Raw genomic sequence first — 20234 nt, 5'->3', positions numbered from 1 at the left:
TTATGGTACACTCTGCATAACCAATGGCATGAGAGATGGCAAAGAAAGCACAGAATGGATGGTGGTGCATGGAGGGTATAACCTTTGTAAAGTGTGACATGATCTTTCCAAATGTGTGGTGACAATGCAGCATCTCAGTCTACTTGTCAGTCTAGATTCTCAATGCCAGGTTCCCCCAAAAATACCACCAAATATTCCTTCCCACATTCATCTCTGGAGTATGTTGAGTCCTTTCTTTTCTCCTCTAATCTTCCTTCAGTGCCAATTGATAATGTTGTTAGTGCCAAACCAGTCAATCCATATCTTACCACTTTCTTTCCTTGTTCATATCATTCATCCAATACACGAAGCCAATCAGTCAGTACCTTCATAACTTTCTTTCCTCCACCCACACCATTCCCTCACTACTGTATCATATAACCATGCTGTGTATACCAAAACTTGTTAATCCATGTCTTTCACTACCTTCTTTCCTCCTTCATACCCTTCCTTCACTATTGTGCTGTGTTAGTTCCAGTCAGTCACAGTCCTTCACTATTTTTTTCTCTTCCATACCCTTCCTTTACTGTGTTGTTTGTGCCACTCAGTTACACTCCTTCACTACAGTCTACCTTCGTATTGTTCCTTCACATCCTCCCGTCACTACTCCAGCCACAATCCCACTCTGCTGCAGCTAAGTGTGGTGTCCTTAAACATCTTCACACTGCTTTACTCTCACACACTCTTGGAACTCTAACACATCCATATACTATGATAATTAAGCTCCAATGCCTACACCACTTACTCCATTTTCATACAACCTCCCCATCACCTCAAGCTCGTCCATTCTCTACTTATCAATTTCTTCTGACTAAACCACCTGACTCATGGTTTCTTCCCTACAACAAACACAGCGATCTACATGTATTTATTTTCACTATTCAGTTCACACAACAGCAATCTCTTAAATGACTCCTATCCACTCCTATGATCTTACAGCTTTGGCTAGTCACACACAAGTCTCTGCCTCTGCATCACTAGTACCAGTTAACAGGTTCCCAAGCTACACCATACATACACTGCCAAGATGCACCAGTCTGCAAAACATCCTTAGTGTCTATACATCATCTATATTCATTGGTAAATTGATGTTATACAAATATCTGATTGTAATTTCTGTATCCTGATTAACCAGTTTATTCTATACATTATAAAGGCATTCTGTGGGTGATGCAATACCACTACACTGTCAACACAAATGCAAGTTGGGTACAGACACACAAATGGGGCACTGATGTAACAAGGCTGAGTGGTGTGATGGCAGTCCACTTAAGACTGTATACATTTACAGGTCAGGATTAAGGGGTTGATATGGGAAGAAATGCTTTATGCAGGAACTCACATGTTGACCTACTGGCTTTTTGCAACTTGCCTTATGTCCTCATGTATGGATGTGTGTGTAACTGACCTCACCACATGGCAAATATTCTAGCATCCTTTCGATATTGCACACAACCCAACATCTGCCAGCAGCGAGCCCTAGCGAATATAAATGCTCTTGTATGTTACATTGCTTCATTACAACAGCCTGTCCACACTTGTATCTTTGTTGTAAGTGGAAAGAGGTAAGTTTTATATAGGGAATACTATTTGTTCATCTGATGGCTTCTTGCAGTTTCCCTTTTTTCTGATGTTATGTGATGAGCTATGTTAGTGTGTGTGTGTGTGTGTGTGTGTGTGTGTGTGTGTGTGTGTGTGTGTGTGTGTGTGTGTGTGCATAGGCTTCTTTTAACTTCTTTTATGCTCTTATGTATGGATATAATGAATATAAAACCGAACTTAATCACACTGCAAATATTTAAGTATCCCTGTGACATTACACACTAAAACACAACACCTGATGGGAATGAACCCCAGTGAACAACATCAGTATTCTCTTGATATTAAACAATGCGTTATGTTAGTGTGCTCCGTTCGTGTGTCTGCGCCCAGCTCCACAGTGCCGGGACAAGCTGCCTAGTGCATCGGTCACCAAGATACAAACAAGGCAGTCTCAGGAGAGGAAATAGTAGTATGTCATCAATTCACTCTTCATCAAGGTATACCTGAGCTGCTCCAGAAGGTTAGTAGAGTTAGGCACACACCCACTGAAAGCTTACATTCATACCACAAAGCAAAGTTAAGGTGTTATTGTATCGCACTTCTAATTACCTCGTCATATCAAGGATAGCAGGTGAAAATTATAAACCAAATAAAACAAAATAAAATAAAATAACTTAATAAATACATCAATAAATAAAAATAAATATAAAAACAATAGCGATAAATAGAACTTAATAAAATGATCAGATTCAAAGATGTATTAAGTGTAGTAAAGTGTCAGATGTACCATGAGTGTATACAGAACTGAATTTTGCTCCCAAAAGAAAATAAAACCAGATTTCTAAAAATAATTGTAGAAAGAATATCTACAAGAACAAATAAGAAGCTGTGATGTGGCCAATTATAAAACAAAGAAATAAAACAAATATAACTGATTCCTATGACGAGAAAAGAGAAAATCGGAAAGAGAAAGAAAGAAAGAAAATACTGAGTCACATTTATGTATATGACTTTGTTACATGAAAAGCTGATGGTGTTTAAAAAAAGGCAACAGTGTGTGTGTGTGTGTGTGTTTGTGTGTGTGCGCGCGCCAAACAAACAGACACAGTAAGGACCTTGGACTCTTCCTCCCCTTGTGCCTTTTTCTTAATCTTGTACGACCGCAGGAACTGAGATCGACGCTCACTTGATATGCTTGGGTCTTCATTCTGTCAGAGTGGGTGTGGGGGGGTTAGTGCAACACACACACACACGCGCACACACACACATGCACGCACACACACACACAAACATTCCCTAAGTATAGATAAAAAAAAAATTCCATCTTACTCTTTACCATTTCTGCAAAAACAGTTTAGACGAAATACACACACACACACACGCACACACACACATTCCCTACCTATAAAAAAAATTGCAAATTACTTCTTAAAGTCACATAATAACTGCAGACTAAATAAAACACAAATACACACACACACACAGACACACACTATCAATACTAGGGTTGGTTCTTACAGTGTCACAATCCCAAGGCTCTTCTCTCTTAAGAAACCACTAAGAATGCTTAATCCAATGTTTCCTGTACAAATATAACTTATAAATGAAGCTTAATAATGTTTCCTATACAAATATAACTAACTCCCTGAAACATCTATATTTCTTTCTGATTAATTATTTGGCTACTGTTTGATATCCTTCCCTAATTACTTATCACCTTGAGATCTCTTTACTTGCTCTACAGTCACCTCCAATATATTCTTTTTAATCCTCTTCTTTCTACTAAATACTTATAAAGATTTCAAGCATTAGTTCTGGTGCTGTTATTTGGTATTGTAGTGATAGGGTAATCTCCCTTCCTTGTCTCTATTTTCTATGGTATTACTGCTTCCCTGCCACACACCTTAGACCAGGAATATAATGCAGATACCAACTATAATGGCAACTTTTCCTACTCACTTGAGACTTGCTTAACATAATTAGAAGCATTATCACTATTACTATTATCATTATCATCACTACATATCACTCATACCTTCCCTTTTCACTTTGTCATTGTCTTCCGAGTTTTCTGCACACTTAACGCTCTATCTACGTCACCACACAAATAGCCCTAACACACAAACACACACACACACACAGCAGTTTCTCCACACACAAAACCAAACAAGCTGAGGGAAAGACTAAGCCAGAGTAAGCCAGTGTCACTCAAGCCGAACCACACAGCAAGGAAAGCTAGGGCCAAAGAGGGAAGGAAGGAGAGAAGTCCGGAGTGGCTCAACAAACAGCAGCACCTGTGTCCCCTGTGGTTCCTGTCATTTAATACTTTCAGCACTACAGCACCAGTTTTCTCTCCTTCAGGATGCCATTAAGGGTGTTCAGGATAGGGTGATGGTGAGGAATTTACAATTTATCTTCAGTCACTCATCTATCTGACTACATCTCTGTTTACTTGATTCAGTCTAAGAGGTGACTGTTTTAAGTTTGAATACTGTTTACTGATTAACGGCTTGTATTCTCAAATGCTTCTCTTCTCTCACCAAAACTATCTTCAAAGGCCAGAGATAATTAGCTGTGTTCCCATGCCTATTTTTTCCTATTGGTGATGCAGAAGCCTTATTAAACCACCACTAGAATATTGAAAACACTCCCAGTAAGGCCCATATTCAGAAACGATTTCCTCTCTCACCACGACTACTTTCAAAGACCACAGAGATGATTAACTGGTTCTCAAGAATGTTTCTCCTTGTAAATCTGTCACTAGAACAATAATATCATCGCTAAAAACCCATATAGCTTCAAGTAGAGTTGAATGTAGTATATGGTGCAGAAGTGTTTCAGAATATGGTCCTAAGTCCTGCTACAGCCCATCAAATGTAACAAGGGGATATGGGATGACAGTAAGCAAGTGTTGTCACAGTATAGATAGGACAGCCAGGGCCAACAATCCAGTGGGGCATTAGAGATTACATTGGCCTGATAACACCTAACACCTATATTCTCATGAGTGTTCAATTTATCCCTCAGCTTTCAGATAAAATTTTGGGTACGTACTTCCGTGATTTTCTACGGCAGAGCACAACAACAGCTGCACTTCACACACCCAGCAGTCACAATACTAATGGACAGAATGATGCAGCAATGATATCAAGAGGATGCCCAGAATTATCAAATAGCAGTGTCAGAGATATCAACAAGCAATGTATTTATGGACAGCATTACTCAATAGCCGAGATAGATGCACTGATTATGCTCCCTCAAGAGTGACACCAAACTGAGAGGAAACACCATAATACACACTCTGCCAAAACTGACATAAAAAATGAACAGGGTGAACAATGATCTAGTTCTCGAGTCTATATCTAAAGTGTTTAGCTTACAGTTCTTTATGAGTATAACTAAACTGACAGGAAGCACACAATGATATTGACTCAACCACAATAAATCCCCAAATATAAGCAATGAACTAACTCAAGTCAAGGTGCAGTGTTCAGTTAATGTTAAGAGTCCTTTAAGTGTGTGGAACTAAGCTGAGAAGGAACACACAATGACACAGCCTCAACCAAAGTAAATCACCAAAGATAACGAGCAGACTCAACAATACTCAAATTCTCAAATCTATATGCAAAGTGTTTAAACAGCTCTTCAAATGTGGAAGTAAGGTGAGAGCAGACACACAGCCACAGCCACACACTAACTCACCAAACAAGAATAAAACACAGAGCAATCACTTCATTTCCAAGTCAACACACACACACACACACACACACACACACACACTGAACCTCCACACGTTATGTCAAAAAAATCTTGAGAGAACCTTTACAGTAAAGACTCCTAGGAGATGAACACATATCACTACAGGCACTGCTAACACTGGTACATTCTCTGCATCCTTAGTTTCTGCTGCAGAAATACCAATAATCTTGCTGAGGTGTAAAGCTTATCATCTTTGCTGACGACATAAAGGTACTGCTATTTATATTAACATTAGCACGCACAATAAAATGAACTCAGTAATTAGATTGTTAGTGCTGAGTCATTAAGCTTTAAAAAAAATAGATGGATTTGGGTGGATAGAGGACTAGAGGTAGGTATGTTTTACAAAGGGACAGCCACATATAGGCCTGCTGGCTTCTTACAGCATCCCTTGCATTCTTAAGTCTAACATAAATACATCACCAAAACAAAATGACAGAGCCTTACACTAACACACAATATTAACCAATTAGAAATACATATAATTGGCCAAATAGTTTAAATAGCACTAATTTGTTTATAGCTAATCACTTCCTATTACACAGATCTAAGGGACTTCAAGGCTTATAAAAGTGACGGGCACCAATCGGGCAAGCACCCAAACACTCGTGAAGACAAACACAACAAAGGAAAGCTAAATATTGATACAGCTATTTAATATGGAACAAATGGAGGCACTTAACTTTATAGCCAGGGAGCAATAAAGCAATTACACATGCATAAACACAGAACACACACACTCACACACATACACAGACAAACAGACACAATTACACATGCATAACACACAGAACACACACACACACACTACACATACACTCACACACATACACAGACAGACATACAGATAATGTGAAAACTAATCAGAATCAGAGAGAGAGAAAAAACCGACGAGAGAAAAACAAAAAAATCAAATATCTTAAGTGTCATGAATAAAATGAAAATGGAAGGGAAAACTCACAACTGGCTTCTCTGTCTCAGTGTCTCCCTTGGTCTGTCGACTCTGTCAAGGAGGGGAAGGGAGACACGAATTAGAGTCTGTTTAATTTTCCCCATGGCTGATTAAATGAAAGGCTGGCTACTGTGTGTATGTGTGAATGGAGTGTATGATCTCTCTCTCTCTCTCTCTCTCTCATTGAACCACTCACTAATCAGCACCTCAAAGCATAACAATACAGTACCCTTTGAGTTTCACACTTGCTTGCTTCCAACAGCACGGTACTCAACTTTAGGTCACAAAACTCGTAACATTGAAAACACCAAAAAAATGTTTATTTATTCTTGCTGCCTGGCCTTAAACTGTGTGAGTGCATGTGTGTTATCTCACATCCAGCGCGGTGTGGCAGTGCAGTGCCCCATATCTAGAGCGTGACCAACATGACGAAAGTGTGAAACTCGAGATAATGAGTGAAAGTCAGGATGGCAAGAACTTAAAACTCAGCATAAGACTTAGAAGGGTGCTTTGTACTGGAGATTACAATGACCTTATTGATTAAGCACTTCCAAAGATCTCCTATCTCTCCACTCTCATCACCAAATCTTTATCTTTAGGAGTGTATTGTCAAATATTCTCTCTCTCTCTCTCTCTCTCTTACTACTACTACTACCTACTACTAGCATTCTCTCTCTCTCTCTCTCACCTGCTGAAGGAGAATCTTCTTCTTCTCTAGCATGAGTTTCTTCCGCTCCAGGGACAACAACTCCTCCTCTCTCTTCAGCTTGAGAATCTCCATATCCTTCTGGTTCTTCTGGGAGGAGGAAGTGGAGAGAGAGGTTGCCTTAACTCCTCCGGGCTGGGGGAGAGATGGAGGAGAAATGTTGCCTTCAAGGGGGGGAGGGAGTGAGGGAGAGAAAGGGTAATCTTCCCTCATTAAACAAGGGCAGAGGACACAGACTCAATGCTAGTGGTGGTCTGCTCACTGTGGGACATGAGGGGGCTACCTTTGCTACTTCATCCCTTTCCTGCTATTTGGTACATCTGCCCTTCAACACTAACCATTCTGGGACATTTCTTCTTTTGTTACAGCTGCATTCATATGTTATACAGGCTAGAAATTGCAATGTCTATTCTCTTTCATCTCTTTCTTTGCTAAATCTATTATTTAGGGTAAGACTAGATATTGTTCTCTAGGATTCTGCAAGTTACATACAGTAAAATCCCTCTCATCTGGCATTCGAGTATCCGGCAGCTTCAAGTATCCAGCACATTTTTCCCCGAGCCTTACAATCAATAAAAAATCAATGTGTACTCATAAAATTGATTAAAATTCCCGCACGAGGCATACTTTGTCCCCTCGCCACCAGAGCGCACTGCTTCGCGCCACCCGCGGCCCACTGCACTGTGTGTGTGTGCCTCGGCTGGTGCCTGACAACACAAACACACCTCACCATGCCTCAATTACCAGTTACCAGTCCATGATTATTTTTGGTGAGACGAGGCAGATTAAGAGCTTCAAATATCTAAGCACGCGATTTGTACACTTCAATTTTCTGTTTCAGTTTGTCTTATGAATGCACTCTACTGTTATTTATCTTGTTTTCCACTGTATACTTTATTTTCTGCCTGTCTACCTTGTTTATTATTTCATTCCACACTATTCTTCTTTCTCTCTATTTGTTTGTCTTTCTTGCATTATCCTTCAATATTATTCTAGTTTCTTTTATCCTTTTCTTTCATTATGTACTTCATTTTTCTATCCCTCCATTGTTTATCATATTATTCTGCTCTATTCTTCCTTCACTCCATCTGTTTCCCTTGTTTGTATTTTCATTCCATATAATTCTAGTTTCTTTTATCTCTTTCTTTCATTGTACTTTTAATTTTCTGGGTCTTGACTTATTTACAGTATAATTCCACTTTGTCCTTTATTTCTTTCATCAATCTAATTTGCTTGTCATATCACTGTTATTTTTTTTCCCCTTTTCTTCCATTCTATACTTAATTTTGTGCATCTGTCTCCCTTGTTTACTATTTCATTCCTCTGTATCTTTCACTCCCTTCACTGGTCTTTTTTTTATCCAGTTCTTTCATCCTATTCTTTGCTCTCTTCATCAGTCTAGTTGTTAGCCATTTCATCCTATCCACTATACATATATCAGTACAGCTTGGCTATCTTGCCTGCTCATCCTAACATCCCATGATGCGTACCCTTGTCCTGTCCTCTTCCACACAGTCTCCGCATCTTCAGTCGGCCCACTTGTTTCTTTATAACTTGCAAAAAAAAATAATAAATAAATAGTAAAAAAAATACTCAAAGAAATCAACAGATCACAATACACTTACCTTAATAATGTTAGGGTTGATGTGAATGTTGGGCTTGGATGCGGTGGGCTGTGTCCCCCCCACCGAGGGCACAATGGGGAGGGGCCAGGCAGGATCGATGGCCTGCACCTTCACATCCAGTCCATACAGTTTCGACTTCGGAAACACCTCATTCCAGGTTGTCCGCAGCTCGTAAAGCTTTTTCCGCGTCCTCTCGTCAACCTTTGGGGAGGTAGGGGGTAAGAGGTTAGGTTAGGTTAGGTTGTGTCTGTCTTTGCTTCTTTCTTAGGGGGTGTGAGAAAAGGTTAGTTTGGTTAGGATAGGTTTGGGTGTGTCTGTGTTTCTCTATTAGGGTATGTGAGAGGTTAGGTTAGGTTAGGTAGTGTCTTTGCCTTTTTATTGTCTCTTAGGGGGTGTTAGAAAAGGTCTGGTTTGGTTAGGTTAGGTTTGTGTGTGTCTGTGTTTCTCTCTAAGGGATGTGAGAAGTTTGGTTTGGTTTGGTTAGGTTGCGTCTGTGTCTTTGTCTGTCTCTCTTTCATTTTTTTTTCTCATACGTTTCTATCTATTTGCAATCTCATTCTTCCTCTTTTACGTTTCTTCCCATGCATGTCTCCCCTCTCTCTCTCTCTCTCTCTCATCTCTTACTTCCTTCCCTTTTTCCTCAGCTCCTTTCTTTTTTTTTCTCTTTTTTTTTTGCGTGTGTGGGATGATCTTGCTTCTCTCTCTCTCTCTCTCTCTCTCTCTCTCAAGATTTCAAGGCCATGTTCCCCTCCTCTAATACTGAGAAAAAATAAAGACATAATGGAAGCTGCAAGAAGCCATCAGGCCTACACGTGGCAGCCCCTCTACGAAATGTGCTTGCTCATTTCCAGCTGTCATCCCTGTCCACATATTTGTCTAGTCTCCTTTTAAAGCTCCTAATGACAGCACTAACAACCTAATTACTGAGTCTATTCCAGAGTGATTGTTGTAAAAAAAAGAGGAAAAGATAATTATGGTTTTGTGTAAATAGGAAAGATGATAATGAAGGAAAAACTATTAGCTATTATGAGAAACAGGATAATTGTGGTGTTGCAAAGATAGTGAAGGTATAAAATTAAGCTTTTTTGAAGATAGGAGACGTTATAATCAAGAAAAACTATTACCATTTATGGGAAGGAGGATAATTGTGGTGTTGCATATAGAAAAGGTGTTGAGGGTTTTCCATGTGTTGTTGTAAGATGCATTGTGTATATAATGAGTGAAAAACAAACTTTATATCATAACTTGACTTGAAGATAACTTAAAGAGGATGGGATTTAGAGAGGTACTGGGAAGGTGTGTGGTGGATGTACAGCAACACACACACACACACACACACACACACACACACACACACACACACACATCTTTTCAGCAAATCGTAATTACTTTTTTTTCTCCTTTCTTAGTAATCATTCTGTTCCTCTATTACCTCCACTACCCCACAAAATGTTATCTGTTCACGGTAATTTTGTCCTTCATTCAACACACACACACACAGATAGATATAGAGACAGGATACAATGAGATTACCCCCTTCCCGTAAACCACAGCTAGGTAAATATACACACAAAGCACCGACCTTTTCGAAGACGCAGCAGAATGTGGATATAATGTTGTAGGCGAAGAGTTTAATATACTGCGTGCCAACATTCTTCATTATAGAGTCAATCAGGTACATGACAGGTAGCTTCTGGGGACCTGGCACCTGGTGAGGGAGAGGGAGCAAGGTCAGGGTGAATCAGACCTCACAACACAACATATATGATGAAAGTAATAGTAGTAATGGTGGTAGATAAGATTAAACTAATAGAATGATAAAGTAATGGTAATAATAATAGTGAAGTGTGACACTAATAGAATAATATAGTAGCAATAATAGAGCAAAACTAATACAAATAATAGTGATATAGTAATATAACCTAACCTAACTTAACCTTAACTTAACCTAACCTAACTTAACCTTAACTTAACCTAACCTAGCCCTGAAGTAACCATTATTACCTGATATTCTATACGAAAAGAGCTTCCCATACAGTACATACACCCACAGTACCAACCAGTGTCTACCCAAAGTCTCATAACAGACTAACACGACCCACACACACACACACACTCTCCAATAACTTTGCTTCTTCTTCTTTCCCTCCTCTATTTCAACCAGATGGCACCACTGCTATCACATCTATTTCTAAAGCTGAACTCTTCGCTCAAACCTTTGCTAAAAATTCTACCTTAGACGATTCTGGGCAGGAAGGGAAGGAGAGAGAGAGAGAGAGAGAGAGAGAGAGAGAGAGAGAGAGAGAGAGAGAGAGAGAGAGAGAGAGAGAGAGAGAGAGAGAGAGAGAGAGAGAGAAAACACACACACACACACTCAAGTACAGCACAGAGCATTGGCTGGCAGGTGTGCTATGTGTATCAGCCACCAGATGTTAATACAGGAAGCAGGGGGTGTTGTGAAGTGTCAAGGCAGATTGTTTAGCACACAGTCGTCACCGGCCGTGTTACAATGAGCACACAAGGGATGTTTACGTAACTCCTGCTTGTGTTATTTATCAATATTACCTCCTTATTTCATCTAGGTATCCCCTTCAGTTTTCCTCCTATACCATTCCATTTTCTCTCTACACGTTCTGGTTTAATGATGGTGTTTTTAATAAGTATATACTCTTAAGTTTAAACACGTCATTGTATCTTGTGTTCCTTGTAAATTTAGTTTCCCAATCTTTCTTGTGTGTGTGTGTGTGTGTGTGTGTGTGTGTGTAATAAACTGTGTATACATTTAATATGGTAGCACTGGGCACTTAAGATAAATTGAGAGAGAGAGAGAGAGAGAGAGAGAGAGAGAGAGAGAGAGAGAGAGAGAGAGAGAGAGAGAGAGAGAGAAACAAATACACTAAATGGCACTTCACTGGCATAAATAATCCTGAATCTGACACAGGTAAGCCAGGCACACAGCTCAAAATACTTCGTTACACAGGTGTGCACTCGTATGGCACCCTGCCCAGCCAGCACCTCACCCCTGTCACCCTGCCTCACTGCACCATCCTCATTAATCACACCTTTTCCTGTCCCTCTATTTGTTCAGATGCACTACAGGTTACAGAGAGGTAATACAGGTGATTGGGAGGTTATGATAAAGTTTAGAAATTATATTTTGAATGATTATATAGATTTTTTTTACATGTTAGAGAGGTAAAATTGTTGATTGGTATGTTATAAAGTTCAATAATTATTTTTCTTAATTATATATACATTTTTTACATGCATATTAATTAGATGTGATACAAATTAACCCTTTCATAGCAATAGGCAACAATTCACAGCACTAAAAACAAATGTATGCCATCTTTGTAAGCATCACAACAAAGAGAGGTTAAAAAGAAAAGATTTTAGAGTCCACCATAACATTTGAAGGTGGTTAAGAAAGGAAATATCTCAGAAAGATTAGTAACTTAGGAAAGATATGCCAAATACCAATGAAAGGTTAACTAAGGGGAGAAAGCTAATATAGAAGGTGGTTGGTGACGTGATAAAGTTTGGAAAGTATTTTTTTAATCATTACATGCATTTTTTGACCTGTACATTAATTACAGGATATACTACAGCTTATCTAAAGAGAGAAGGTTAAATAGAAGCTGGTTGGAATGTCAAGATACAAGTTTATTAATGATTTTTGAATGCTTATATCTATTTTCAGCTTGTTCTCTCATTTAATCCTTTGACTGTCACCTGGTACACCTTTCCCTAGTCACCAATCATTCTGAGACATCTTTACTTGATCTGCAGCTACATCCAATCTTTGAACTGGGAAGAAATAGCAAAATGTACTCTTTTTCATCGCTAACTTTCTTGTAGATGTTTGTAAAGACTTCATATGTTGCTTCTGCTGCTGCTAATTGTGTTGTGTTGCAGTGAAAGGGTGAAAAAAGCCTAAGTAAAGAGGAGGAAGGTAAAATAGGTGCCTGGGATGTTGTGATGCAAGTTTTGGAATTATTTTTGATTATCTATTTTTCAACTTATCTCCCATTAATTACAGGGTGCACTACAGTTTAACTAATGGAAAAAAATGAAATACAAGCTGCTTGAGATTGGCCTTGACAGAATACACAAGCTTAGTTATCATTTCTGAATAATTACATCTATTTGTCTTCTATTAATTAAAGGATGTAATACAGCTTAAAGGGAGAAAGCTGGAATAGAAGCTGGGGGGGGCATGACTTGATAAAATACACAAGCTTAATTTTCATTTCCGAACAATTACTACATCTATTTTTATCTCCCATTATGAAAAGGATGCAAAACAGCTTAAAGGGAGAAAGCTGGAATAGGAGCTGGGGGGGGCATGACTTGATAAAATACACAAGCTTAATTTTCATTTCCGAACAATTACTACATCTATTTTTATCTCCCATTACGAAAAAGATGCAAAACAGCTTAATGGGAGAAAGCTGGAATAGGAGCTGGGTGGGGCATGACTTGATAAAATACACAAGCTTAATTTTCATTTCCGAACAATTACTACATCTATTTTTATCTCCCATTACGAAAAGGGTTATCTATGGGAGAAACATGTGGTAGTTGGGGTGTGGCTGCTAGAATGAACAAGCTGCATCATAATTGTACTGCACAGGCCACAAGTAACACAGCTGGACACACAAATGCACAGTCACTTCCACAAACTCCAGCCTGAGCCTTTCGTAACACTGAACTCCATAATCTGTTTGACATTTGTGGTATTGGAGTCATAAGCCACTTTCTAATTTCAAGTTTAACACCAATAGTAGTAGCAACTGTAGAAGGAGAGATGATAATGGTAATAATAATAATAGTTGTAGAAGTAGTACCAATATTAAAAATGTGTGCCCATCTCTAACACAGAAAATAAGGCTAAAAGAAATCCTGGTAAAGAATTAATAATGAAAGCATCTCTGTAAGCCTCAATTGAAGGTTGCAATGAAGCCCTAAAATACCTGAAACACAGACCCATCACAAGAAAAAAAGAATAAAAAAATAAAATCAATATAAACTATCAATAAAGTCAGTTTTAACTAGAGAAAACATCAACAGCAACTAGACAACAATAACTTAGAAGCCTCAGGAACATTTAAGAGTTCACAGCATCATTATAAGCAAACGATGTGGAAAATTGCCAACAGGACCACAAGTTGTAAACAAAATGATAGAATGCAGTGAGAAGCAAACACCCCTCCCATAGCAGACCAAGACAGTGACCTTGACCGAGGAGTAATGACCTTGTTGCATTATCACCACAGGACAACAGTACCACTCAGCTTAAAATCCCTGGTGGTTATGTCACCTGGCACTTCACTTGACTGCTCCAATATGTTAGGTAAAGTCACCCTCCGCATGTGTCTGGTTAGGTTAGGTTAGGTTAAGTTTTGTTTAGCAAGGTCAGCACAGAATGGGAAAGATTAAGTTCAGTTTAGTTTAGTGAGGTTAGTTTTAAGTTTGTTGTGCCTCAGGAGTGGAGACTAGTTAGGATTAAGTTCACTTTTGTATAGTTCAAGTTTACTATGCCTTGGAAGTGCAGATTATCTAATTTCTGTGTAATTTTCCTTCTATTTCCCCCTTTTGGAGTGTTACTTCAACAGAAAAATGCGACTTTATGAACAAAAACTTGTCACAATTATATGAGTTTCCAGCTACAGCCGCCTGCAAACAACACAATGTCATGCTGTCCAGAGAAAAAAAAAAAAAAAAAAAAAAAAAAAAAAAAAAAAAAAAAAAAAAAAAAAAAAAAAAAGGTGCCTGCATCTCCTAAAAACCCGAACACCACCCAAACCATCAAGACTTTCACTGCAAGACCAACGTTTCCTTATATCCACCTACAACTTTTTTGACAATGATGTGCTACGGTCTCACAAATAATTCTGTGACCTATAACAGACATCAAACCTTTACTCTCCATACAAGCCTTTCCTTAGTGCTTGTGAAGTTATGACACGAAGACTTCACCTAACTACTGCACACGCACACACACACACACACACACACACACACACACATCACCTTCAACAAAACAATTAATTAAAACAATATTAGCAACCATGATAAACTCAACGACACAATTAATCAAAAAATGAATGTTATACCCAACAGAATTAGAGATATTCTGATGCGCCACAGAGAGATACAGCTGGCTCAAAATTCATAAGCACTGCCTGGTCCTTCCCTTTCCTTATCCCAAATTAAGCAGCATATTAAAAAATTATCGGCTTTTTACACGTCCCATGGTGCCGTTTCCTGCGTGCCTCTCAGAAATTGAACCGTGGATTTCCGAGGGATAACAAACTTGAACCTCACTAAACAAAACTTACTGTAATCATAACCACTCTTCATTCCGAGGCATGACAAACTTAAACCTCGCTACACAAACCTGAATTTAACCTTAACCTAACCAGACACATGCAAAGGCTAACTTAACCTAACACTGGACCAGTTCCGGGGCATGACAAACTTAAACCTCACTACACAAACCTGAATTTAACCTTAACCTAACCAGACACATGCAAAGCCTAACCTGACCTAACACATTGGACCAGTTGGGTGAAGTGGAAGCTGACATAACACCAGGGACTTTTAATGTGTTGCCGTGATGCTGAGATGATAATGCAGCAAGGCCATTACTCCACTGCCAGGATCAGTTTTCATTTTTAACACACGGCAGTCTGTACACATTAGTTTCTCTGGCACTCCTACGCAGAATTTGACGCCGACAGCAATCGTTCAATCCAGAATAAGTAGCATCCCTAGTGAGACATACATCACCTCCTACTTCTCCCATAACACTCAAAATCCATAGAAAAAAATGAGTATAACTATCAGTGGGATGCAGGTTACCAAAGCATTACATATCCTACTTCATCCTTCATATCCTTCTGCTCCTACACCCCCTCCTGCTCCTTCACCCCCTCCTGCTCCTTCACACTCCTACACCCCACAAAACTATAGAAATTATATTGTTTGTGGCATTCAGTTGATAAAATGATATATCCTACCTCATCCTTCCATGAACTAGGATACACAAGCCCTATCATTTATCCCCTTCTGCGTCCACACTCCATACACAATCCTAAACCGACAAAAATATAGAAATAACAATAAAATATATTACCTTATCCTCCCTACCCCCGTCTAGGCTAATCTGTGGACTCCCTTCCCTCTCCCCCTTCTTCCTCTTCCTTCATAAACAACCACACCCACAAAAAAAACAATAATAAAATAAAAATACAGTACACTGCTTGTTATCGAAAAAATACATATATGAAAAAAATTATATATCCTCGCTACTTTACGATACACGGCCCCTCCCCGCTCTCCCTCCTTCACCAGCCTCCCCTTCCTCCCTAACAGACACTCTCACCCCGACAGGAATCAAAATAAGGTTAAAAATATAAGCATTTATCCTCCAGCTGGTTGGAACACGCCATCTTTTACTACAATAACAAGTCTATCCCTCGTATTTTTCCCTCAATTTCTCCTCCCACTTTCCTCCGTACCTCCATGCCAGATCGCTCGTGGAGGTAAAGTCAATAATTCAGCTTGTGGAGGGAATAAAACAAGAGGAAAGTGATATTAGAGAGAAGTCGGTGGGGAAAAGAAAAAATGGCGACGATTGTTTTGATCATATTTTCCTATTTATTCTCCCTTCTTTCCTTATTCCCCATTCGTTGGTCGGACAAACGAACGCACACCGCCAGAGGAGAGAGGGAAGGAGAACAGGAGAAGTGTGAGGAGGAGGAGAAATAAGGGGATAGAAGATGGCGGGTTTGGAGAAGGGAGGGAGGGAGGAGGGAATGGAGGGGGGGGGACAAGCATCTCTCCTCCACGTTTATTTTCCCTCTCTGCTTTTCCTCCAGTCCCTCCAAGTCACGTAGAGGAAAAAGTTGAAGACGAAAGCAATGATGAAGCATGAAATAATAGAATAAAGGATGATAAATAAGATAACAGTAAAAAAATAAACAAAATAAACAAATGAAGCATGGTAAAAAGAGAAAGAAAAAGAAAATTCCTGAACACAATAACAACTTAGAATAACAAAGGTGAGTCAATCAGGTTAATTACAGGTAAGCACAGGTGAACTACTTACCTCGTGGATGTGTTCTTCAATAACCTTCACAATAACACTGGCTTGTGATCTGTTCTCCTCCGCCAGCATCGTCAACATGGTGATCAAGGGCTTGGAATTGTTCACCAGGTCTCTCAAGGACGATCTGTACTCCTCCGCCACCTCGCTCGCATCGGTGGACATGTTTACTGAGGGTTTTAAAGGAAAGTTGCGAGGAGACACGAGACACACTCCCTCCCACCACCGTGTCCAAGGGGGAACTGAGTGTTGCCAACGGGGCCCAGCGTTGCTAGATTGTTTTGGCCATATTATCGTACTACACAGTTTGAAAATTATTGTACTTATGGTAAAATTATCGTACATATGTAAATATTCCAAATACTATGCAAAACTGCCACTTTCCAAATACAGAATTTAGGTTTTATATATATATATATATATATATATATATATATATATATATATATATATAGAGAGAGAGAGAGAGAGAGAGAGAGAGAGAGAGAGAGAGAGAGAGAGAGAGAGAGAGAGAGAGAGAGAGAGAGAGAGAGAGAGAGAGAGAGAGGGGTATTTGTGTGCGCACACCCCCTAAACACCTCCAGACACACTCCAACACCCCCTAAACACACCAAATACACTGAAAGCACTGTCACGGAAGACAAATACTACAAAGACAGACAGGGCAGCAGGAAAAATTAACCTAAATATTGTTTTCTTAGCATTTTCCTGTTTTATCACCTCCTCCATTCCTTCTCCCTTCCTCTTCCTCCTCTATTTCTCTTATTTTCTTACTCATTCTACTCTTATCTACACGTCTGAGTTTAGAAACACGTGGAAACACCAGGAAAACACTGCAAAGTACGATAAATATTACCGAGGAGACAGCGGAGCCGATCAAGGTCCCGGGTCCATGATGGCGGCTGTGACGTCACGGATATTTTACGTACCGCAACGGATTTCATTTTGAAATTGACCACTCGAAAAAATGGAGCTAGGCTCGAATGCCTTATATATTCTGACTTGATAAATACTTTAACTAATATTCAAAATATTATAAAAGCTCCAGCCTGAGTAGTATTTAAAAAATATCCAAATGAATTATGGAAGAAATGTTGAAATATTCGGCTCCATTTAAATCATTGAAAAGTCCACAACATTTGAATTTTCAGGTACGTAAAAAATTTTAAAAAATCTGAATTATCATCTTACACCATCAAAAGTTACTTGGAACATAAGTAAACAAATAAAACCGAAATTGTGTAAAAAACAAGTGTTGGAACCTAAACACGATTAAAAACCACTGAAAAGTCCACCCATTTTGACTCAACAACAAGGTAAAACACTTTAAAACATACGAACTATTTTTTCAAGCAATGAAAAGTTAGTTACAAGCTGAAATAGAGAGACAATAACACAAAAAGTGTTGTAATCACAACTTTTAACAGGACCATAAACCATTTTTAAAGTCCACTTATTTCTCTCAACAGGAACGAAAAAACACTTTAAAAATCATAAGCGATTTTTAGAAACACAAAAGACGTGATTAGAGCGTGAAATAAAAAAACAAGTTTGTCAAAATACTGCCAAAAAAACACCCCACATTTTCGTAAAGCAACACAAAATTGAAATCAACTCAACACAAGCAACGAAAACACTTCTAAAGCAAATAATTATTTTTATAAACCATAAAAACATGCTATACCACCAGAATAAAGAAGTTAAGAAAATTACCAAAAAATATTGGAACCAACAGGTTGAAACGGGTAGCCAGGCATCATGGCTGCCCTTGACAGTGGAGAGAACGGCCGCTATTTTGCCTGTTATTCTTCCATCGTAAGTAAATGAGGCAATGACGGATATATCTAGCTAGCGGATATGAAAGCCTAGTCATGTGGCTTCACTTTGTGATGTGTTAGGCTTACAATAAATAAGAGATGAAGTAGATAAAAGCTCATAATAAGGACGCCCTACCTCTATCTGTTTGTTTACATAGATCTCCCTTCAATATTTAGCTAAATTTTCAGACTCAGATGCGAGGAAACCCTAAATAAATAATAAATAACCTCAAAAACACCCAAATAACGAATAAACTGACAGGAAGTCCGAGGGAGGAGTGTGTTACGGTGAGGGCGGTAAGGCTGACAGGAGGAGGCTGCCAACACTGTACTCACCTTAATTAAGTAGCTGTGTCTCTCTGGTGCTGCTTAATGGAGGAAGAAGCTGCCGGGAATATGCAAACACTGATCGCTATTAGGAGAGTGTGTGGCAAGACTGGCCAGTGCTGACTAAAACAATGTAACACCAATCCCTCCTTCCCCAGTGCCCCTGCCAAAACAATGTAATCACACCACCACCACCGCCACCGCCAGGAATATGCACTGATCACTATTAGGAGAGTGTGTGGCAAGACTGACCAGTGCCCACCAAAGCGATGTAACACCAATCCCTGCCTCCCCAGCGTCACCACCATCACCACCGCCCCCTGCCCTCACAGCACTAGTCCTTAGCCCGCGAGTGCCTGTGACTCTTAGTGGCTGCCTGTCTAAAGTTTTTTATTTTCCTATTTTGAATGCTTCAGGACCTCTTGTCATTTGTTTTGTGTTCTTATAGATTTTTTTACATTTTATTAAGTGCTTTTGGGTGTTTTAAGAAAGTTTATTACGGTTTTATGAGGAAATTTTAGTGTTTCCTTTGACAAATCTAGCCAGATAGCAGGGAATGGTAAATATTGTTTGGCTCTGACCTCGTCTTTATTTATTTCATTTCCTTGATGTCAATGTAAACACTGTATATAAATAATTGTAACAGTAAGATAAAAAAAAATAACAATGTTTTTAGTTGATAATTTCCCAGTAGGTATATATATATATATATATATATATATATATATATATATATATATATATATATATATATATATATATATATAACTATACAAATTTGAACTGCACACAAGCTGTCATGAAACAAAGTGATGCAAGGACACACTGGTTTAGGCGCGTCGTCTGTACACAGCATCCCGCGGCAGATCTTCCCGTGGCTGCCTAAGGCAGTTCGTTTTAGCATTATACTGGCACACTAAGATGTTGTTTGCGTGTAAATGCATGGGGAATTTAATTTTTCATATATCTTGCCATTCCACGTGTAGTAAAGAGAGCGAGTCATGCTACAATGAACATATTTCTGGTCCTCAACGCAACGCAGACTGACGTGAGAGAAGAGGCCCAATCTATTTGATGAGTGTGAATGATGTTTTTTTTTTTATGTAGGAAGGACACTGGCCAAGGGCAACAAAAATCTAATAAAAAAAAAATATAGTAGTTTAGCCACATGGTGGAAAACTCGGAAGATTCAAGAGCGTGGGCACGAGAGCAGGTTAAGTCATTGCGCACATAAACGCAGCATCCAGTTTTGGATCGAAAATGAGGATAGAGAAAGTAGGAGGGAACAGAAAAGGGGCTACCGTCAGTTGCCTCAGACACCTGAGTTTCAGTAAGGAAAAGAAGATGAGGTTTAGAA

The 20234-nt window shown here is 39.1% G+C and overlaps 1 protein-coding gene across 10 annotated transcripts in view; it reads right to left on the bottom strand.

Annotated features, from left to right (window-relative positions):
- LOC135094572 (uncharacterized) overlaps positions 1-19202 on the bottom strand; it is a 41723-nt gene extending 22521 nt beyond the window's left edge. For 2 of the 10 annotated variants that reach the window (XM_063994784.1, XM_063994791.1), the window contains exons 1-6: positions 16737-17084; positions 10206-10331; positions 8624-8824; positions 6981-7133; positions 6302-6343; positions 2697-2789 (exon numbers count right to left, since the gene is read on the bottom strand). In XM_063994784.1, coding sequence (XP_063850854.1) covers positions 2697-2789; positions 6302-6343; positions 6981-7133; positions 8624-8824; positions 10206-10331; positions 16737-17078 — 957 coding nt within the window. In that variant the 5' untranslated portion in view covers positions 17079-17084. Of the gene's footprint in view, positions 1-2696; positions 2790-6301; positions 6344-6980; positions 7134-8623; positions 8825-10205; positions 10332-16736; positions 17085-17589; positions 17693-18886 lie in introns of those variants that run through there. The other 8 variants (XM_063994793.1, XM_063994787.1, XM_063994786.1 and 5 more) reach the window with 8 other exon arrangements.
- Positions 19203-20234: the final 1032 nt, after the last annotated feature.

The sequence above is a fragment of the Scylla paramamosain genome, chromosome 46 (assembly GCF_035594125.1).
Source record: "Scylla paramamosain isolate STU-SP2022 chromosome 46, ASM3559412v1, whole genome shotgun sequence".
NCBI classification, from domain to species: Eukaryota; Metazoa; Arthropoda; class Malacostraca; order Decapoda; family Portunidae; genus Scylla; species Scylla paramamosain.
The sequence above is the reverse complement of the archived record's forward strand: the minus strand, read 5'-3'. Positions and strand labels throughout refer to the sequence as shown.